Below are 19339 nucleotides of genomic sequence, written 5' to 3' on the forward strand. Positions count from 1 at the left end.
CAGTAGATGCAGGTTTTTAGTACAGATATAGCAGGTTATTGCTCCAACTGGCGATTTGCAGCGTGACACACACAGCACGCCAGCGGGAGAAGATGCCATTGTAATAGCATCAGCCTCAAGCATTAAAGGGTAGGGGCTAGTGTGTTATAGCACCCACTGGCAGATGCCAGCAAGTGCAATGATGTCTGCTACATCTGTATCTTGCTGTTGCTGCTTTAATAAAATTGTATATGCAGTATTGCTTTATATTGTGATGCTGTTTTTACACTCCACACAATTTCTATTTAGGATTATTGCCAATGATGTTGACATACAGGTGCGCCGACGAGTATTCTAAAACTTGCCTTAAACTTGCCTTGGAAAATCTGGGGCTATCACCAACAAGACCCAGGTACATGCTGGGTACATGCTGGGTACATGCTGGGTACATGCTGGGTACATGCTGCAACATTTCAGTGAAATTTCTGCAGAGACTAATGGCCCATCGGATTAACACAGCAATGGTCCCTGGCATTTCCATTCAGTTTGAATGGGACTGCCAGGGACCCCCGCTGTTAATCCGATGGGCCATTAGTCTGTCTGCAGAAATGTCACTGAAATGTTGCAGCATGTACCCAGCATGTACCTGGGTCTTGTTGGTGATTGCCCCAGATTTGTTTTAGAATACTCGTCGGCACTGCAGTAGCTGCTCACTCTAAGGCTTTGGTCCCGCTGCGGCCGGTGGCATGTGCGGTCGCGGTCCACCAGCTGCCTGCCTCCGGTCTGGATGTCCCCGCTGGCTCCTTCCGGCGTGGCTGATTGCATGCTGTGACGCGTCAGCCAGCCGGAGCTACAAGGAGCTTGTGGTTTCGGCGAGTGCCGCGTCACGTGACACGCAAGGCAGCCAATCCGACCCCCCCCCCCCCGATTCTCCCCTCTGCTCCAATCAACCCTTTTGCTCCGATCAACCCCCCTGCTCCGATCAACCCCCCTGCTCCGATCCCCCTTCCGATTCCCCTCCTGCTCTGATCCCCCTGCCTGTGTGTGTGTGAGTGCCTGTGAGTGTGTGAGGGTGCCTGTGTGTGTGAGGGGGCCGAGGGGCTGAGGGGGCCGAGGGTGCCAAGGGGCTGAGGGTGCTGAGGGGCGGAGGGGGCCAAGGGGCTGAGGGGCGGCTACAGTGCTGCGCTGTGGGGCAGTCCCGCCCACTCAAGTCATGGCCGCGCCCCCCACCTGTTTTGGCCACGCCCCCCTGTCCCGGAAAAAATTCACTGCAGACCGCAGATCGCGGTGCAGTGAATTGCACGCGCCGCCGGCAAGCAAGGCGGCCGTGCAGGAGCGTGCAGCGTGGCCTTAGCCTAAAGTCTCTGCTCAGCTACAAGTTTGCTTCAAATTTAAGGAAGCAGTTTAAGCAATCTGTTATGCAATATATTTAAACGTATCTAACAATGTTACTTTATCTTTCTTAGCCAAACTGAAGCTTGTTATCTACACTAACTGATTTCAAGGCATTCCATTTTTTTTCCACATAGCAGAGAACAGCAGCACAGTTTGGTATGTGTATGCCACACCCTAACTGGCTAATATCTCTGCTACCTTGCAAACCAAACATTTTGCAACCAAACTGGTTGGCATCGATGCCAGACTCACATACTCTTTAACTTCTTCTACACTTTCCAAGATATACTCAAAACTATTTGTAAAGCATCCTGTTTAGAGCTTGCAGACACATTCTCAGTTGCTTATTGTTTAAAGTTCAAGACATTTAGTAAGTGAGAAGACAATCACAGTAGTCTAAGTGTGCTGTTATTGCCCATGGCATTAATCATGTTGAGTGGATGTAATAAAAGTGTTGATATAGTTCCTACTGTAGCAGCTAAGTCAAGTACCATAATATAAAGATAGAGATGGAGAAAGTGAAAGCGCTAACTCACGCTAAAAAGCAGCCTGTTAATGCGGTACTGGAAGACCATATCCTCAGCCTTCCTATATTTTTTGTCATCGATGTACTGTATTTAGTGCTGTTTTTATGAAGACACATACTGTATCAAGGTGCCAGAGAAGAGGAGGATGGGTAAATGGTGTTTGTACTCATGATATTCGCCAAGCTATGTTATATCTAAATATTTATAGCAGAAGAATTCCAAGTGCAATAAAACATTATTGTGAAGGTTGGAGGTAGCTGGCCTTCATTAATAAAGGTGAAGCCCGGCCGGTTGCCTCTAGAGACCATGGGTAATGGGTCAATAGGGTTAGCTCTTGGGTCCAGTAAGGTAAAACCATGTATTTTCTGTAACCATGTTCCCATATACGGTCCCCTGCAGGGTTGGGGGATAGGAATGCCGAATAGGGTTGTGATTTCCCCCAGGAGATATCTGCAGGAATGTGACTTTGGGAGCAGGGAAGCAGGGGTGATTATTAGGGAACCCCTATAGTCATCCCCATGTGTATTTGGGCAGCAATCCACTGCCAAAAATGTATTAAACTTATTTTTTGTGTTTTTCCCTTTCCAGGCATGCAATAGAGCAGGGATTTCTGGTACATGTGTTTTAAGGGGGATTTTGCGGAGAAAGTGGTTTCAGAATGTGCATACCAGGTCGGGGATGTGACGGGAGGGGGTAACCAGGCTATATAATAAAGGCCAAGCCCATGTGGTTACCCCTGTTCTGTGTATAAGAGCCCAAGAGAGTTAGCTCTTGGCCCAGTAACATTGTATTACTGCATTATACTGTCTGTATTAAAATCATTTTTTGTGTTTTCCCCTTTCTGGGCATGTAATCAAGCAGGGATTGCTAGTGTATGAGTTTCAAGGTTTTTTTTGCGGAGGAACCATTGACAGAATGTGCCTAGGAGGTTGGGGTCCCCAATAAATGTACCCGGGAATCATGCTTGATTCTCGTATACATGTAGGCACATTGTCCCAGCAATACTTCCCCTTGAAAACGTAAGTGCTACTCACCACTAGGGTACCCGGCTTCAGCACAGCTCTGAAAGGAGAATGAGGCACAGGGATATACATGTATTCCTACAGCTGAGGGAATCCATAGGTTAAGGGGAGTACCCCAGCTAGTGCCAAGGTGACCCACAACAAGTATAGGGTTTGTGGGTGCCCAACCGTATATAAGGTTGGGGGGACTCTAAGATTCCAAACTGAGTCAGAGGGAAAGTGTGTGGGGAATAAGGCAGGCAGAATTAAAACAACAACATTTTCCTTTCCTGTTCTCTATACCCAAAGACCTTCACGTAGAGTCCTAGCTGTAGGGGTTCCCCCAAGACTCAGAATGTATTAAAGTATATTTTAAAATGTTTCAACGTTCAGAACTCATGTCCAAACAGGCAGCCCGTGCAAACCATAGACGCCAGTATTTCTGCGGGACATCGGTTCAAAGCAGCTGGAGAACGCCCAGAAGTGCGAACAGTGTTTGGTTAGCGGGGAAAGGCGGAGTACTAGGTCCGGGAAAGGCGGAGTTCTGGGTTCGGAGATCAATGGCAGTCCTCTGGGATGCCACTTGTTCTGCCAGACCTAGGGGCGCCTGCCCAGCTGGTGGCATTGGGATAGCTGGGGGGAGATGTGGCAGGCTTGTGCATGTCCCTTGGCTATTTCAAAATTCCCGCTAACCCGGCTTTTCTACCCGGCTTGGCTCTGATTGGCCGCTTGAGAAAGTTCCCACGAACCGATTGTCTGTCCGGGCTGCTTCTATTTTATGAATGAAGCAGAGAATACTCTAAGAAGCCGTGAGCCAATCAAATTGTGTGTTCCCAGGGCCGCCAAGAGGGGGGGGACAAAGGATACTGGCGACAAAGGCCCCGTGAGTCAGGGGGCCCCGGCTGCCCGGGCCCCCTGTGCAACCGGGCGCCAGATAAACTAATAAAAAAAAAATGTGCCGGGTCTCCCTATTGGCAGTGCCGGAAGTCAGCTGCTGGGTAAGCTTCCGGCGCGCCGGCGTGTGAGGGAGGTCCTCTCTCTCTCCTCCCGCCCCCCCCTACCTGCAGGACTGGGCCAACTCCTGCAGTAGCGGCCTTCCCCAGCCTGATCCAGCCGGCTGCAGCACCGGTCCACACCCTGCAGGCTGCAGCATCCCCCCCTACCTGCAGGACCGTGCCACCCCCTGCAAGATGGCCCCCCTCATAAAGGGGCCTGTATCTCGGGGAGCAGGGGGTCCCCGGACCTGAAACCAACGTGGTTCAGCTCCGGAGACCCCCTGCACATCTACACTATGAATAAAAATGTATTTTAAATGTATTTATTTATATTCATGTATTTATTTATTTATTTAGATCTATTTATTTATTTTTTGGGCGGCTGCTGTGTGTGAATTTTTTTTATTGTGGGTAGCGGGGGTGGGTGAAGGGGGTATTAGCCCCAACGATGGTTGTTTAGGGCTTGCGGGGGGGTAGCGGGAGGGGTTAACCCCTTCATGACCGTAGCGGTACTAACTACTACGGCCGTGAAGGGGTTAAGTGCACCCGCAACCCCCCGCAAGTCCTAAACTCACACCAAGGGCCAAATACCCCCTTCACCCACCCCCGCTACCCACAATAAAGCGGGCACGGTGGGTTAACCCCTTCATTGCCTTAGCGGCTATCAGCTATGATAATGAAGCAGCATTTCTGTATTTTTAATAATATTGTGCAGGAGCAGGGGGTCCCCTGAGCTTTGATTTGTGGCTCAGGGAACCCCCTGCTCACTGTACAATATTATTAAAAATACAGTCATGCTGCTTCGTTACCATAGCACACAGCCGCAAAGGTAAGGAATGAGTGTTTATTTATATATGTGTTTTATTCATACTGTAGATGTGCAGAGGCTCTCCGGAGCTGAACCGCTGTGGTTTTAGGTCCGGGGACCCCCTGCTTCCCGAGATACAGGCCCCTTTAGGGGGTGCCGGTATCCCTCTGCTTTGTTTACATGCCGCGGTCACGTGATCGGGACCTTTAAATGCAGAGGGATACAGGCACCTCATAAAGGGGGCTGTATCTCGGGAAGGAGGGGGTCCCCGGACCTGAAACCAATGCGGTTCAGCTCCGGAGACCCCCTGCACATCTACACTATGAATAAAAATGTATTTTAAATAATTTTTAATGTGCCGATGTTTGCGCAGAGAGAGCAGCGTTTCTCTCTCTGCTGCAAACACATCTCGCCCCCGCCAGCCTATAGTATCATTGATGTGCATATACAGTACTGTATGTGTACAGTACTGTATGTTAGGGGTTATAGGGGTTGTTGTTATACAGTATATATATATATATATATATATATATATATATATATATATATATATACTGCATTACAATTCATGAATTTATGCCATCTGGTGGACACGCGAAGCATTGCAGCCTAGTAAATCCTGAACCATTATCAATTAACACATCAACCGCGCGTCAGCCGGGCATGACCTTTGGCTGGGAACGCGGCATGCTCCGGGTGAACAGCGTCGCATTCCAGGAACAATCCAGGGACAAACCAGTGATTTGTTAGAATAAAGTGTGCCGCAACAGTACACGGCGGAGTAGAACATCTGATCAGTAACAGCAAAGACCTTAACCTGTTATTGCCAGTGAGATTTTAACAAAGTGTGAGTATGTGTCTATGTGAACACTAAACACGTGTTCATTTTTTATCTGCACTATTGTCTGTGTCTTCATTTTGAGGGACACCTGTACACATCTGGGATATACCTCCTGATTATTGTTATACCCTGGGACTGAGGAGCCACAAAGAGGCATACAACAGCCGATAGTTGTAACGTCTACTTATCTTTTATTTTGTGTAAGTGTTCTCAAATATGAGCCAAGATTGTCCAACCAGTCCCATACCATTATATACAGTGTTGCACTATTGTTGTGTTTTCTTCTTTTTTTGGGTTATATCTGCTCTGGATCGTGGAGGAGAAGTGTATATATAGCGGACTGTGGGAAACAAGTCCTCACCGGAGGTCTGAGCAATTTTAAACCCTAGATTTGGTGTATATTGGGTATTCCTTATAAGTTATTTACTACTGTATTAATCCACATTTCTTCATATTTATATGAGTGTGGGAGCGCCATTCAATTTTTCTTTGATACGTTAAAAGACCTGGGCTACCATGACAATTATTATTTTATATATTAAGTGCATTTGAAAAGAAGGTATCATATTATTTGAAAATGCCATAAACAGTGCTGCTCGGTAAGATATCTCCTCGGGGCATCTCAAAATGAGTTGCAGTACAAAAGAACTCATGATAGCAAAGCCAGAGTAGGTATATATCCTCCTTTACCATTACCACTACTTTACCAAGGTCCTCACTAGCATTACCAGTTCTGAAAACTGTCCTGAGCACTAATCTAATACTTATAGTTCTGAAAGTGCACATGCCAGTGACTTGACTGCTGCCAATTACAGTCACTCTTCTTCACTGTAATCTTCACTGTCAGTAGAGATGGGCGAACCTATCAGAATCCAAAGCATGATTCTCCTGTTTTTTTTTTATACCGAATCCATCTGCGGATTGGGTACACAAAAAATATCGCCAGATTTTTAAGAATCCGAACACAGGGGCTTATGCAGAGAGGTACGTTAAGGTAAATTTCGCCAGGTTAGAGGCAAAAATGTCCGCATTTAGGCAGTTAGTGGCGAGAACTCGGCGGGCCAATTCAAATTCGCCAGACGTGTGGCGAGAAGCGTGATTTCGCCAATGCTAAAACACGCACGATTCCAGTATCTCCGATGCGCATGTACGCGCCAATCGGAGCTACTAAATGGCGCGTTTAGGGGAAATTTTGCCCGCCAACAAAAGTTGGCTGTATTGTGGGCAAATACCGCGCGCCTCTGAATGGCGAGTTTCACGCCAAGTGAAACTTGCCTAATTAGCAATTTCATGCACACCGCGCTACCGGAGTACCCTGCATAGCACAACATTAAATGCCAATCCTGCGGCGAATTTAAGCCTTTCTTGAACCGTACCTCTCTGCATAAGCCCCACAGAATCAATCTGAAATCCAAGTTTGGATTTTTAAAAATCTGAAGCCGAATTTGAATACCTGAACATAGGGAGAAGGGGGAGTTGGAAGAGTTTCAATTTAATAGTGTCTGCAGTTTTATATATCCTCCTCAAACCTCCCTCCAAATAAATTAGGGAGAGATGAATGTGCTGAAAAAGGAACACACCTGAGGTACCCTGAGAGATATGCAAAGTATATTTAAATGAGTCACATCCCACACTTCCTACAAGGATTTACATAAGAACTATACTGAATTGACAAGCCTAAGGCACCTAGTAACTGGAAAGGTGTACTGGTGTCAGACCCAACAGTATTAGAACCCACAACCTCGGTTACTCTGGACATCAGCTCTTGCAGTGTGAGCTAAACCAGTTCTAGCAACTTACATTAACATTTACTGCTTATACTATGTGCAAAATATCAGACTAAAGTGCAACTGTACAATAGTTTGGATTGATTTACAGTATTGCATCAAAGTACTGGGGACATATTTAGTTAAAGGTATATCAACAACAGACAGGAAATGAGATGTTCCTGCCCACAGCCCTGACACATGTACTTAAAGATTTTACACTTATTCTGACTATGGTGTTTATTTAGTAAAGTGCCCTAGCTGCTAAACTGGAGCAAAAACAGCACCATAGTTAGCAAAGAAAATGAATTCCATTGAAAACAACTGGAGTTTCTCCAAATTTGGTGCAATTCTTCTGCCCTAGTTTTGTCGCAAGGAGACATACAGTATAAGAGAGTAAATAAACCCCTGTATATTCCATCCTTGTTTCCTCTGTCGGGCATATATATTAAGTGTTGCAAATGGCGATTGTGGAGCAAAATTGGCATATAAAATCTAATTTTATGTTTCGCAATCTATGCCAAATAAATGTTTCATTTTTGTTGGTGCACAGAAATGGACTGTTCTAGGCAAACAAATGTTAAGGGTATTGTGACAGGGTAAATAAAAGCCACCAGCTATATGCCTGGAAAACCTATGTCTAGTCTGCAGGGCAGCACTGACTAGGTTAACTTCAGCTGGGAACCTCAGGACAATTAGTTGGAACCCAGCTGCCTAATCAAGGTGTGTTAAAACCCAGGCTGTAGACACATGGAAGCTGGCTGGTGAGGAGAGAGGAGTAAGCTGCTGAAGAGATTACTGATACAAGGTCTGATTAGCAAAGTAGTTGTATTGTGAACTGTCTGTCCCCTGCATAGAAAAAGGGTAGCTACCTTATATATAGACTGTCTGCTAAAGAGAAACTGTTTTGTTTGGTTTGCTGAAGAAAAATCCATTTTCTTTTGTTTGCTGATGAAAAGCTATTTTTGTTTTTGTTTGCTGTATATCTTTTAAGGCTAAATAAATAAGCCTTGTCAAGAAACCCACGTGTGTAGTTGCATGTACCCTGCAACATATGGTGTCAAGAAGTGAGATTTTGAAAGGCCCCTGCAGTTAAAGGGCCATACATACACACAAGAATGAAAAAAATGGAAGAATTTTTTTAAGAGTTTTTGTGCGAGTAGACCAAACAGCAGGGACAGTTAATGCAGGAGCAGACCAAACAGCAGGGACTGTTAATGCAGGAGCAGGCCCGGCTGCAAGCAGAGAGAGATGAAAGACTATGGCAGCAACAAACCCAGCTCCTAACCCAGCAGCAGGCAGCACAGCAGGAGCGAATGGCCAAGCTGCTGACCCAATTCCAGGGGTCTGCCAGTCCAGAACTTGCAAGCATACCCCCGATACTCCTGAGGAAAATGGCTCCGAACGAGGATCCAGAGGCTTTTTTACTGACTTTTGAAAGAGTTGCCGAAGCTCAGGGCTGGGCTACAGATCGCTGGGCAACTGCTTTGGCCCCGCTCCTCATAGGAGAAGCCCAGGCTTCATATCAGGACCTCCCTACAGATCAGGCAATGGACTACCGCCAAGTAAAAGCCGCCATACTGGATCGCTTAGGTCTGACCCCAGAGACCTACCGGCAGCAGTTCCGGAACATGAAGTACACCGCTAAGATGAGACCCCGGGTCCTCGCTCAGCGATTATTGGACTTGTGTACACGCTGGATACAACCCGAGGAGTGCACTAAGGAGGCAATTCTGGAGCAGGTGGTTTTGGAACAATTTCTACAAATAATACCCCCTTCCGCACGCTCGTGGGTAAAACGCCACGCTGCTGAAACCCTAGCTTTGGCAGTCCGACTCGTGGAGAACGTCCTTGGGGCTGAGCAGCAGGCGAGTGTCCTGGACCCGACTCCACCGGCACTTGCGGACGCTCAAAGAGGGAGGTTGGATCAATGGGGAACCTACGGCCCATCCATACGCAACCACCAAGTCCAACGGAAGGAGCAGTCGTTCCAGCAAGGACGGAGTCCAAATGCTAGTCCCAGCCGAGACCCTCATCTCCTTCCGGATGTCGGCTCGTTGCAAAATGAGAGGTACTTCCGAGGAAATCGCCCACAGGACCCACCAGATGCCTGGTCTCCAGTAACCGGTCCAGCAGAGTGCTATCCACAGCCCCCTCCTGCGAGGGAACCCTCTCCATGTTCCGCCTGCGGAGAACAAGGCCACCGGTATGTGGACTGTCCACAGATGGATTGCTCATTCAGCAGAACCGTCGCCTCGGCTTTTACTTGGGAAAATTACAAGCCCTGGCTACTTCCAGCCCTGATTGGGGGAAAAACCATCCAGGCCCTTGTAGATTCGGGCTTTGGGAAAACTCTGGTCCTCCAGGAACTGTTACCGCCTAACGTGTGTTCTTTTGACTCCCCATGGAGCATAGAATGTATACACGGCGATGTAAAACGCTATCCGACGGCCAAAATCCGGCTACAGGTAAAAGATCAGGAGGCTTACCTCGAAGTAGGAGTCGCTCCTTGGCTCCCTGCCCCGTTGTGCTTGGTCGGGACTGGCCTTTCTTTTTGGACCTAATGGCCCCAGTCTTTCACGAGGAGCCTCCTTCTAGGGCTCAGGAGAACCCTGGCAAACTGTTCCCCTTCTCGGCAGACCTTTTTCCCAGTAGACACCGGGTTCAAAAGACTCGGAAGCAAAGACGCTTGGACAAACAGGACTGGTTGCAGAAATCTGGGTTTCAAGCTGACCATTCTAGTAGTCAGAGGTCAAAAGTGATGGCTGGGGATGGCCAAAGGGAGGGGGATATGGGCCCTGGAGATTTACCAGACCTGTACCTCCCTGACTTTCGCCAGAAGCAAAGGGAAGACCCAGTCCTTGCTAGACAGTATGACAAGGTGGTGAAAATTGATGAACAGATTTTAGATGCACAGGGGGTGATAGTATTCTCCCATTTTGAGCTATCAAATGATATCCTATATAGGGTTAATAGGCAGACACAAACAGGGGAGGTCACCAGACAGATATTGGTTCCCAAGGCGTTTGTTAAATCTGTGTTCACTCTAGCCCATACTGTCCCTTGGGGTGGTCACCTGGGCAGGGATAAAACATTGGACCGTATTTCATCCCGATTCTATTGGCCTGGGATGCATAGTGATATTGCTAAGCTATGTGCAGCATGTCCGGAGTGCCAGCTAACTAGTCCAAAAGGACAAAAACCAGCCCCTTTGGTTCCTCTACCCTTGGTGTCAGTTCCCTTTGAGAGGATTGGGGTGGACTTGGTAGGACCTCTAAAACCTTCTGTGAAAGGACACAGGTTTATCCTTGTAATAGTTGACTATGCAACAAGATATCCTGAGGCGTTCCCCCTGAGAACAGCAACGGCGAAGCAAGTAGCCAACAAGTTGTTGGAACTGATATCATGGGTTGGACTTCCCCAGGTTATGTTGACAGACCAAGGTACAAATTTCATGGCTAAACTGATGCAGGATGTCTTAAATTTACTAGAGGTCAAGTCTGTTCGGACATCGGTCTACCATCCACAGACTGACGGATTGGTGGAAAGATTTAACCGAACTCTAAAAGGGATGCTGAGGAAATTTGTAGATTCAGAGAAGAGAGCCTGGGATGAACTTCTCCCTTTTCTGCTGTTTGCAGTGCGGGAAGTTCCCCAGGCATCCGCGGGATTCTCTCCATTCGAATTGCTCTATGGCCGCCAACCCCGGGGTATCCTAGACCTCCTAAAGGAGTCCTGGGAGGAACAGCAGTCCCCTTCCAAGAATACCCTGCAATATGTACTAGACCTTAGGAAGCGCCTAGATGTGGTCAGCCATTTTGCCAGGGAGAATCTTAGATCAGCCCAGGACAGTCAGGAGAGACATTACAATCAGAATGCTCGCATGAGAGTGTTTCACCCAGGAGACCAGGTGATGTTATTATTACCCAGTTGCGAGATAAACTCCTGGCCAAATGGCAGGGCCCATTCGAAGTACTCAGCCGTACGGGTGATGTGGATTACGAGATCGCTCAACCACGGTCCAGGAAGGGTAAACAAATTTACCATGTGAACTTGCTGAAACCCTGGAAGATGCAGCGGTCTCTATTCATCCACCCGGTGGAGGAGGAAACGGACTTGGGTCCTCAGCCTCCATGGGAGAACATCGTGAGTGACGATAAAATCCCAATGGGTAAACAGTTGTCCTCTGAATAAAAAGGGGACTTGTTAGCAATAATTACACAATTCCATGATGTTTTTTCTGACTTACCAGGACAAACTAACTTAATTTCCCATGCAATCGAGACAGCACCTGGGGTAAAAGTACGTTCCCGTCCTTATAGGTTGCCTGAAAGTCGTAGGGCTCTGGTAGAGAAGGAGGTACAAGAAATGTTACACTTAGGAGTGATTGAGGAATCATGCAGTGAGTGGTGTAGTCCACTAATTATGGTCCCTAAAGCCGATGGGAAGGTAAGATTTTGTGTGGACCTCCGAAAGGTCAATGCGGTATCCAAGTTTGACGCATATCCGATGCCAAGGGTGGACGGATTAATTGACGCCCTTGGTAACGCGGAATATATATACACGCTGGACTTGACAAAAGGATACTGGCAAATACCCTTAGAGGAAAAGTCCAAATGCAAAACAGCCTTTGCCACTCCCATGGGTTTATACCAGTTTGTGACAATGCCATTTCGACTGCATGGAGCCCCAGCCACATTTCAGAGACTCATGGATAAGGTACTGAGGCCCCATAGGAATTATGCCGCAGCCTACCTAGATGACATTGTCATTTATAGTAAACACTGGCGGGCCCATGAAAATAGGCTGAAAGCGGTCCTCAAATCTCTAAGAGAGGCAGGGCTCACAGCCAACCCTAAGAAATGTGCCCTGAGTAAGGCGGAAACCAAATACTTAGGGTATGCAGTGGGAGGTGGAAAAGTAAGGCCACTAGCCGACAAAGGTAGTTGCCCTGAAAGAAGTTCTGACCCCCCCAAACAAAAACACAGGTACGCTCTCTGCTGGGTTTAGCAGGGTACTACCGGCAGTTCATCCCCAACTATTCGGAAGTGGCAGCCCCTTTAACGGACCTCACAAAAAAGTGTGCCCCTACACAAGTGGTGTGGTCAAGGGATTGTCAGAGAGGCTTTGAGGACATAAAAAGGTGTCTATCAGAGGGTCCCATCCTTAGAAGCCCAGACTTCAACAACCTTTTTATAGTGCAAACAGATGCATCAGAGATATGGCTAGGGGCAGTATTGTCACAACAGTTTGAGGGAGTTGAACATCCTATCCTTTTCCTGAGTAGGAAATTGTTCCCAAGAGAAAAAAAGTACTCAGTGATTGAGAAAGAGTGCCTCGCAGTAAAGTGGGCAATCGAGGCTTTGAGGCATTACCTGGCAGGAGTCCATTTTACTTTGGTGACGGATCATGCTCCACTGAAGTGGTTAAATAGTATGAAGGATTCCAATGCTAGATTGACTAGGTGGTATATGGCCCTCCAACCCTTCTCATTTGAGATTCAGCATAGGCCGGGAAAAGAGAACGCAAATGCTGACTTCTTTTCTAGAGAAGGGGTGGGTGGTCGGGCTTCAGCCGTGCGTAGCCCCAGCCACACACTAACAGGGGAGGAATGGGACAGGGTAAATTAAAGCCACCAGCTATATGCCTGGAAAACCTATGTCTAGTCTGCAGTGCAGCACTGACTAGGTTAACTTCAGCTGGGATCCTCAGGACAATTAGTTGGAACCCAGCTGCCTAATCAAGGTGTGTTAAAACCCAGGCTGTAGACACATGGAAGCTGGCTGTTGAGGAGAGAGGAGTAAGCTGCTGAAGAGATTACTGATATAAGGTCTGATTAGCAAAGTAGTTGTATTGTGAACTGTCTGTCCCCTGCATAGAAAAAGGGTAGCTACCTTATATATAGACTGTCTGCTAAAGAGAAACTGTTTTGTTTGGTTTGCTGAAGAAAAAGCCATTTTCTTTTGTTTGCTGATGAAAAGCTATTTTTGTTTTTGTGTGCTGTATATCTTTTAAGGCTAAATAAATAAGCCTTGTCAAGAAACCCACGTGTGTAGTTGCATGTACCCTGCAACAGGTATGTACTAAAAAATAATGTTTCTGTGCGGCAAAAAAAAGGTAGAGTCTATTAATAGTGGTAGTGCCGATTTAAGTTGCTATGCATCAACGCAAAATGTCTTTGACACCGCACAAATGTTTCATTATGTATGGTAACAAAATGTATTATCTTCACAGTACGGCTGTAATAAATAATATTATACTAATCCATTATATTCACTAACACTTGATCAATCATATTTAGAATACTCCCGGTAGAAAGAGGTACTCAGTATCGCATCTAATGCTAGATCACATTTGCTGTTAGTGATTATGGTCACTCCTACACCCAGATACCAAAACCAAGAGGACGTATTGATAACAACGCTGTCTTTAAGTTACCATACTGTAAGTGCTCTAGTGAGTTTAAAAAGAAAAAGGGGTCCGTGGCATTACATGGATGCCCTAGTGCGGTCTGCTAACCTCTATGACATCATAGGTTAGTGCCTGATGCTAAACATGATCGATTGGGTATTTGAAACATCAGGCATATCTGGTCTCAATGTATTCCTTTACATTCTAGACCTGGGAATATATTGATACCTTATGGATACCTATTAAAAAAGAGATCTCCATTAATACTATTACTGCATTGTTCAACACCCGCATAGCATAAGGAGACTGCTGCCCTATATTCAGGACAGACTCATTTGTATCTACTTCGGGAGCCTGTTTTAGAGTTTTGTTTTGAAGGGGGGGGGGGATTTTCTGCTTACTACCCATTACAGAGTAGCAGGTTACTAAATAGCCACTGATTGTGCTACAAATCTCCATAGACATTGGCACCTATCATATTACAGGAAGTTTTTCGAGGATTATTACTGACAAGCAGTTCTGAGCAATATATATTTGTTGACTCAGTAACAAATTATGCTCTATAGCTATCAAGACCCTGATCACAGTGATACTTATTAATTCACAAGACTTCTTCTATGTCTATAGGAGGCCACAAATGACACTAGTAACGATTTACTACCTATTGAAGGTTATTGTGTTAGCACCCTATACTGACTACAATTGTCTTACTGTGTGTATTACGTGGCATAGCTGTCTTGAGTGCATATATTAACTTGGGCACTTAAGTAGGGTGTTTAAATATTTTTATGGTGTATTTCATCATCGTTTAAGTCTTCTCCCATTATTTTATTATATTTATTAAAAGTTCATTTTTACCTTTCTTCGACCATTTAATTTCATTTGGAGGGTTGAGTGCCCACAACTAGGATTACTTTTTCTTTGTTCTAGTATTTACCATTAACTTATCCCAGTGGAGCACATACTCCACCTCATATTAGGCTGAACGAGGGTTTTCCTATAGCTACAGTATACTGTATGTCAAATACAAAGCCGTTTCCTAGAACTACAAAATATCAAACAAATATACATCATGATTAACACTGTTGGTAGATAAATATCATTTTGTCTTTACCTAGCTGAAAGTGGTCCATTTTCATAGTGCTGTTTGTCATAGTTCCAAAAATGGTGATAATTGAGATTTTCCTGATAGCCATTTCACAAACTGTCTCCAGATACTCATCTCGTTGTTGAGAATACATGTTGTTGTCTTCTTTTGGTGCTGTAATAAGCTAAAGGATGAAAATTAAAAAAAGTGTTGTTATACAAAAAAAGCAATGCAGTAATATAAACCTAAATATCTTTATGATAAAGGCATGGGTGGTGCTGTATTAATGTATCAAACATAGCTCCAGCCCTGGTTCTTGAGCTTGCAATTTGGAAGGTGTCAATAGCAGGAGTTAGGGAGACGTTACACGACACACTGATACCATATTAAGAAGATGCATCAAACTTTACATTTCTGTGAGTCACTTTTTTATATTGAATTTGTGTCGAAGAAATTAGCCAAGAGGCCTTTCGTTACTGGCTAACAATTTGCAGAATATGTTGAGAAATCTTAAACGTCATAAAAACAAGCAGAAAATGGAACAATGCATTAAAACAAACTTCAATTTGCACTATCTTTACCTTGATACATCACCACCAAGAAGCACACTAAAATACAATATTAGGCGTACTGAGGGAGAGGATGGGGAGGGGGAGGGGGGGAAATGGGAAGGAATCCCTCTCTACAGCTCGAATAGTAAATAGGTGCTACTGTACAATCAGGGGCAAAATTGGATCACGAACAAAGAAGAAAAAGATCCCCTTATGCGAGAGCACTCTAGAGAGTATGATAGGGCTAAGGGACACCCTGATTGGACGGGCGGGGGAGTACCTCAGTCCAAAATGTGGGTATAATGACTGATATGATGTGTAGATTAAAAATGTAAACTTTATTGTGAGCTGTGCTCAATATAAAATAAATAATTGAGGAAAGTATACACCATAGTACTGATGATCCTCACAAGTGATATAAATAGCCTTGATAGAGCAGCTCACAATAAAGTTTACATTTTAAATCTACACATCATATCATATCAGTCATTATACCCACATTTTGGACTGAGGTACTCCCCAGCCCATCCAATCAGGGTGTCTCTTAGCCCTATCATACTCTCTAGAGTGCTCTCGCATAAGGGGATATTTTTCTCCTTTGTTTGTTAAATACAATATTACTAAGATATTTAAATGAGATATACGATCTTTGCATGAAGACAGTATGAGGCAGTTAAAAGAAATGTGTTTTTTTTCTGACAAATAAAAAGTAAGACTATTGCCATTATGATCTATTATGGGCCTTGTATACATTGTACAAGTGCTATCTTTACTGAGAATGTAGAACAATTGATATGTCTTATTTTTATCATTCTGATTCATTGAAAAATATATCGATAAGTAATAACATTCCATTCTCTTATTACTTACCAGTGTTATCATTGTAGATGTAGAAATATGAAACTACATGGTGCTTTTTGTAAAGTCTTAGGGGCTTATTCTGTAAGTTGTGCTATTGCATGAAAAGCCCCATTGAGTTTAATGACTAACGTCATCTGCGCTTATTATACCTTACAAAATAAGCCCCCTAGCCTTCACTTCATTGTTAAAAGAGCACCCCATACTATTTTTTTTCAGTTTCCTGAGTAATATTGATTGTTGATTAATTCTGATTATTCTTTATATATATATATATATATATATATATATATATATATATATATATATATATATATATATATATATTATGTATGTATTATTATATATTATCAATGTAATTTTGATTTTCTGCAGCATCTTTGTCCCAGTTGTGTATGAGTTCATAAGAAGAGATGAATAGGCATTGTATATTCTGTGATATTTATTAAAGCACTTGTGGGTATACATGTTCAAGGGCACTAGGTTACATACATAGTTACATAATAGATGAGGTTGAAAATAGACATGTGTCCATCAAGTTCAACCTATGCTTAATATAGACAACAGATACTTTATTCTATTTCTATACTTACTTATTGACCTTGAGGAAGGCAAACAAAAAACCCTAGTGACATACTATACAGTATCATCCAATTATATCTAATAAGGGGAAAATAAATTCCTTCCTGACTCCAAGAATTGGCAATCGGATTACTCCCTGAATCAACATCCTTCCCATGTTTACTTATTTGGTATTTCACTGTATACCTTTCCTTTCTAAAAAGATGTCCAACCTTTTTTTTGAACAAATCTATTGTATTTGCCATCACAGTCTCCATGGGTAATGAATTGCAGATTTTAACTGCATTTTAATTCCTTTTCTTTGTTGCTGGTGAAATCTCCTTTCCTCCAACCTTAGGGATGACCCGAGTCCCTTGTACTGTCCTTTGGATAAATAGTTCATTTGAAAGCTCCTTGTACTGTTCCCGAATATTTTTGTATATAGTTATCATATCCCCTCTTAGACGCCTCTTTTCTAATGTTAATAAATCCAATTTAGCTAGCTTCTCCTCGTAAGTTAGATTGTCCGTCCCTTTATTAATTTGGTGGCTCTTCTCTGCACTCTCTCTAATTCCATAATGTCTTTTCTAAGGAGTGGTGCCCACTATAAATTATAATCCATATTCAAGGTGTGGTCTTACTAATACTTTAGAAAGGGGCATAATTATGTTTACTTCCCTTCCATCCATTGCACCTTTATTGCAAGATAAGATCTTGTTTGACTTTGCAGCTACTGCTTGATTTTGGGCACTATTGCTAAGTCTGCTGTCTACAAGCACTCCTAAATCCTTCTCCATCAAGGATTCCCCCAATTTATCCCCATTTAATTTGTTAGTCGTCTGTTTATTCTTTCTTCCCAAATGCATAAACATAGATAATGATAACGCTCAAATTCAGATAGCTTGTAATTACAAAATAAACACCAGGTGCATAGAGAAAATCAATTAGAACGCAGACAAGACAGTGACCAAGGTCACATGAGTCCCTTATTAGCACGCACTCATGGTGCAATAATAAATGAATATAGGGGACATAGTTATCCACAGAGAAGCCTCACCTATACCACTCACCCACAAATAATGGGGCTAATAATGGTAACAGGACAGCTAACCTGCAAAAAATAGAAAATAATAAATGTTTTAATAATACAATCAAAAACGCTGAAACAAGTGAACGTATGTACCAGTGAGTTAAAATTGGATTAAAAATGAAACCCCAGATAGGGAGGTGCTATGGAGAAAACTGGTAGTGGGGATAGTAGTGGCAGCTCGTCAGATATTAATACACTATAAATGCTGCTGCCACACACAAAATATACCCTCTAGTGTAACTACCAGATGACCTAGTGATCTAATGTGAGGTACATAGTGTGAGCATGATATATTACACACACAAACTCCTAACCTACAGGTAAACACAGTCCTAGTATCAAACACTGTATGGTATGCGTAAATAATACCTGTATGGGCATAAAGGAACAGACCCACAGCCCACCTCAAACAGCAGCTAACAATTAACAGTGCATAGGCTGAGTGTGCAAATATACATCAACCCTTGTGTGGAATAAACCAAACCGTCACGTAACACAGGCAATCAATACCAGTGTCTGGCTGTAAAAAGCTGTAAAGGGATGAATATCAAACAAAGTATATGACCGTATCCTTTGCTGGCGTGGGGGCGATCCACCTTCTCCTAGCACCAACCCTCATGCGTACGCCACCGATGTGACGTCACAGCACCCCAACGCACGTTTCGTGTTGCAAGACACTTCTTCAGGGGGGAGGAGCACCTCCCTATCTGGGGATTCATTTTTAATCGAATTTTAATTCACTGGTACATACGTTCACTTGTTTTGGCGTTTTTGATTGTATCATTAAAAAAATTATTATTTTCTATTTTTAGCAGGTTAGACGTCCTGTTACCATTATTAGCCCCATTATTTGCGGGTGAGTGGTAAACGTGAGGCTTCTCTGTGGATAACTATATCCCCTATATTCATTTATTATTGCACCATGAGTGCGTCCTAATAAGGGACTCATGTGACCTTGGTCACTGTTTTGTCTGCGTTCCCAAATGCATAACCTTACATGTATCTGTAATAAACCTTCTGGAGAGAAATTACATCCTGCTCCTATTCTACTACCTTACACAATTTAGTATCATCAGCAAAGATGGAGACTTTGCTCTCAATGCCAACCTCAAGGTCATTAATAAACAAGTTAAAAAACAAGGGTCCTAGTACTGATCCCTGAGTTACTCCAGTCACGACCTTAGCCCAGCCTGAAAAGTTCCATTTAATACAACCCTCTGTTGTCTAACCTTCAACCAGTATTCAATCCAGGTGCATATATTTTTACTGAGTCCAATTTGCTTTATTTTGTACACCAACATCTTGTGTGGATATGTATCAAAAGCCTTTGCACAATCTAAGTAGACCACATCAACTGCATTGCCCTGGTCTAAATTCCTACTTACCTCCTCAAAGAAACAAATAAGGTTAGTTTGGCATGATCTATCCTTCATACTGCACCGACACACTTTATTCGAGCAAATACCCGG

General features: G+C 43.9%; 1 protein-coding gene across 1 annotated transcript in view; it reads right to left on the bottom strand.

Moving 5' to 3' along the window:
* CCDC80 (coiled-coil domain containing 80) overlaps window positions 1–19339 on the bottom strand; it is an 88757-nt gene that overhangs the window by 59161 nt on the left and 10257 nt on the right. Inside the window, exon 3 of the mRNA XM_075589461.1 lies at window positions 14838–14994. Within this exon, the coding sequence (XP_075445576.1) occupies window positions 14838–14994 (157 nt within the window). The remainder of the gene's footprint in view (window positions 1–14837; window positions 14995–19339) is intronic.

Source organism: Ascaphus truei, chromosome 3, assembly GCF_040206685.1.
Source record: "Ascaphus truei isolate aAscTru1 chromosome 3, aAscTru1.hap1, whole genome shotgun sequence".
Lineage (NCBI taxonomy): Eukaryota > Metazoa > Chordata > Amphibia > Anura > Ascaphidae > Ascaphus > Ascaphus truei.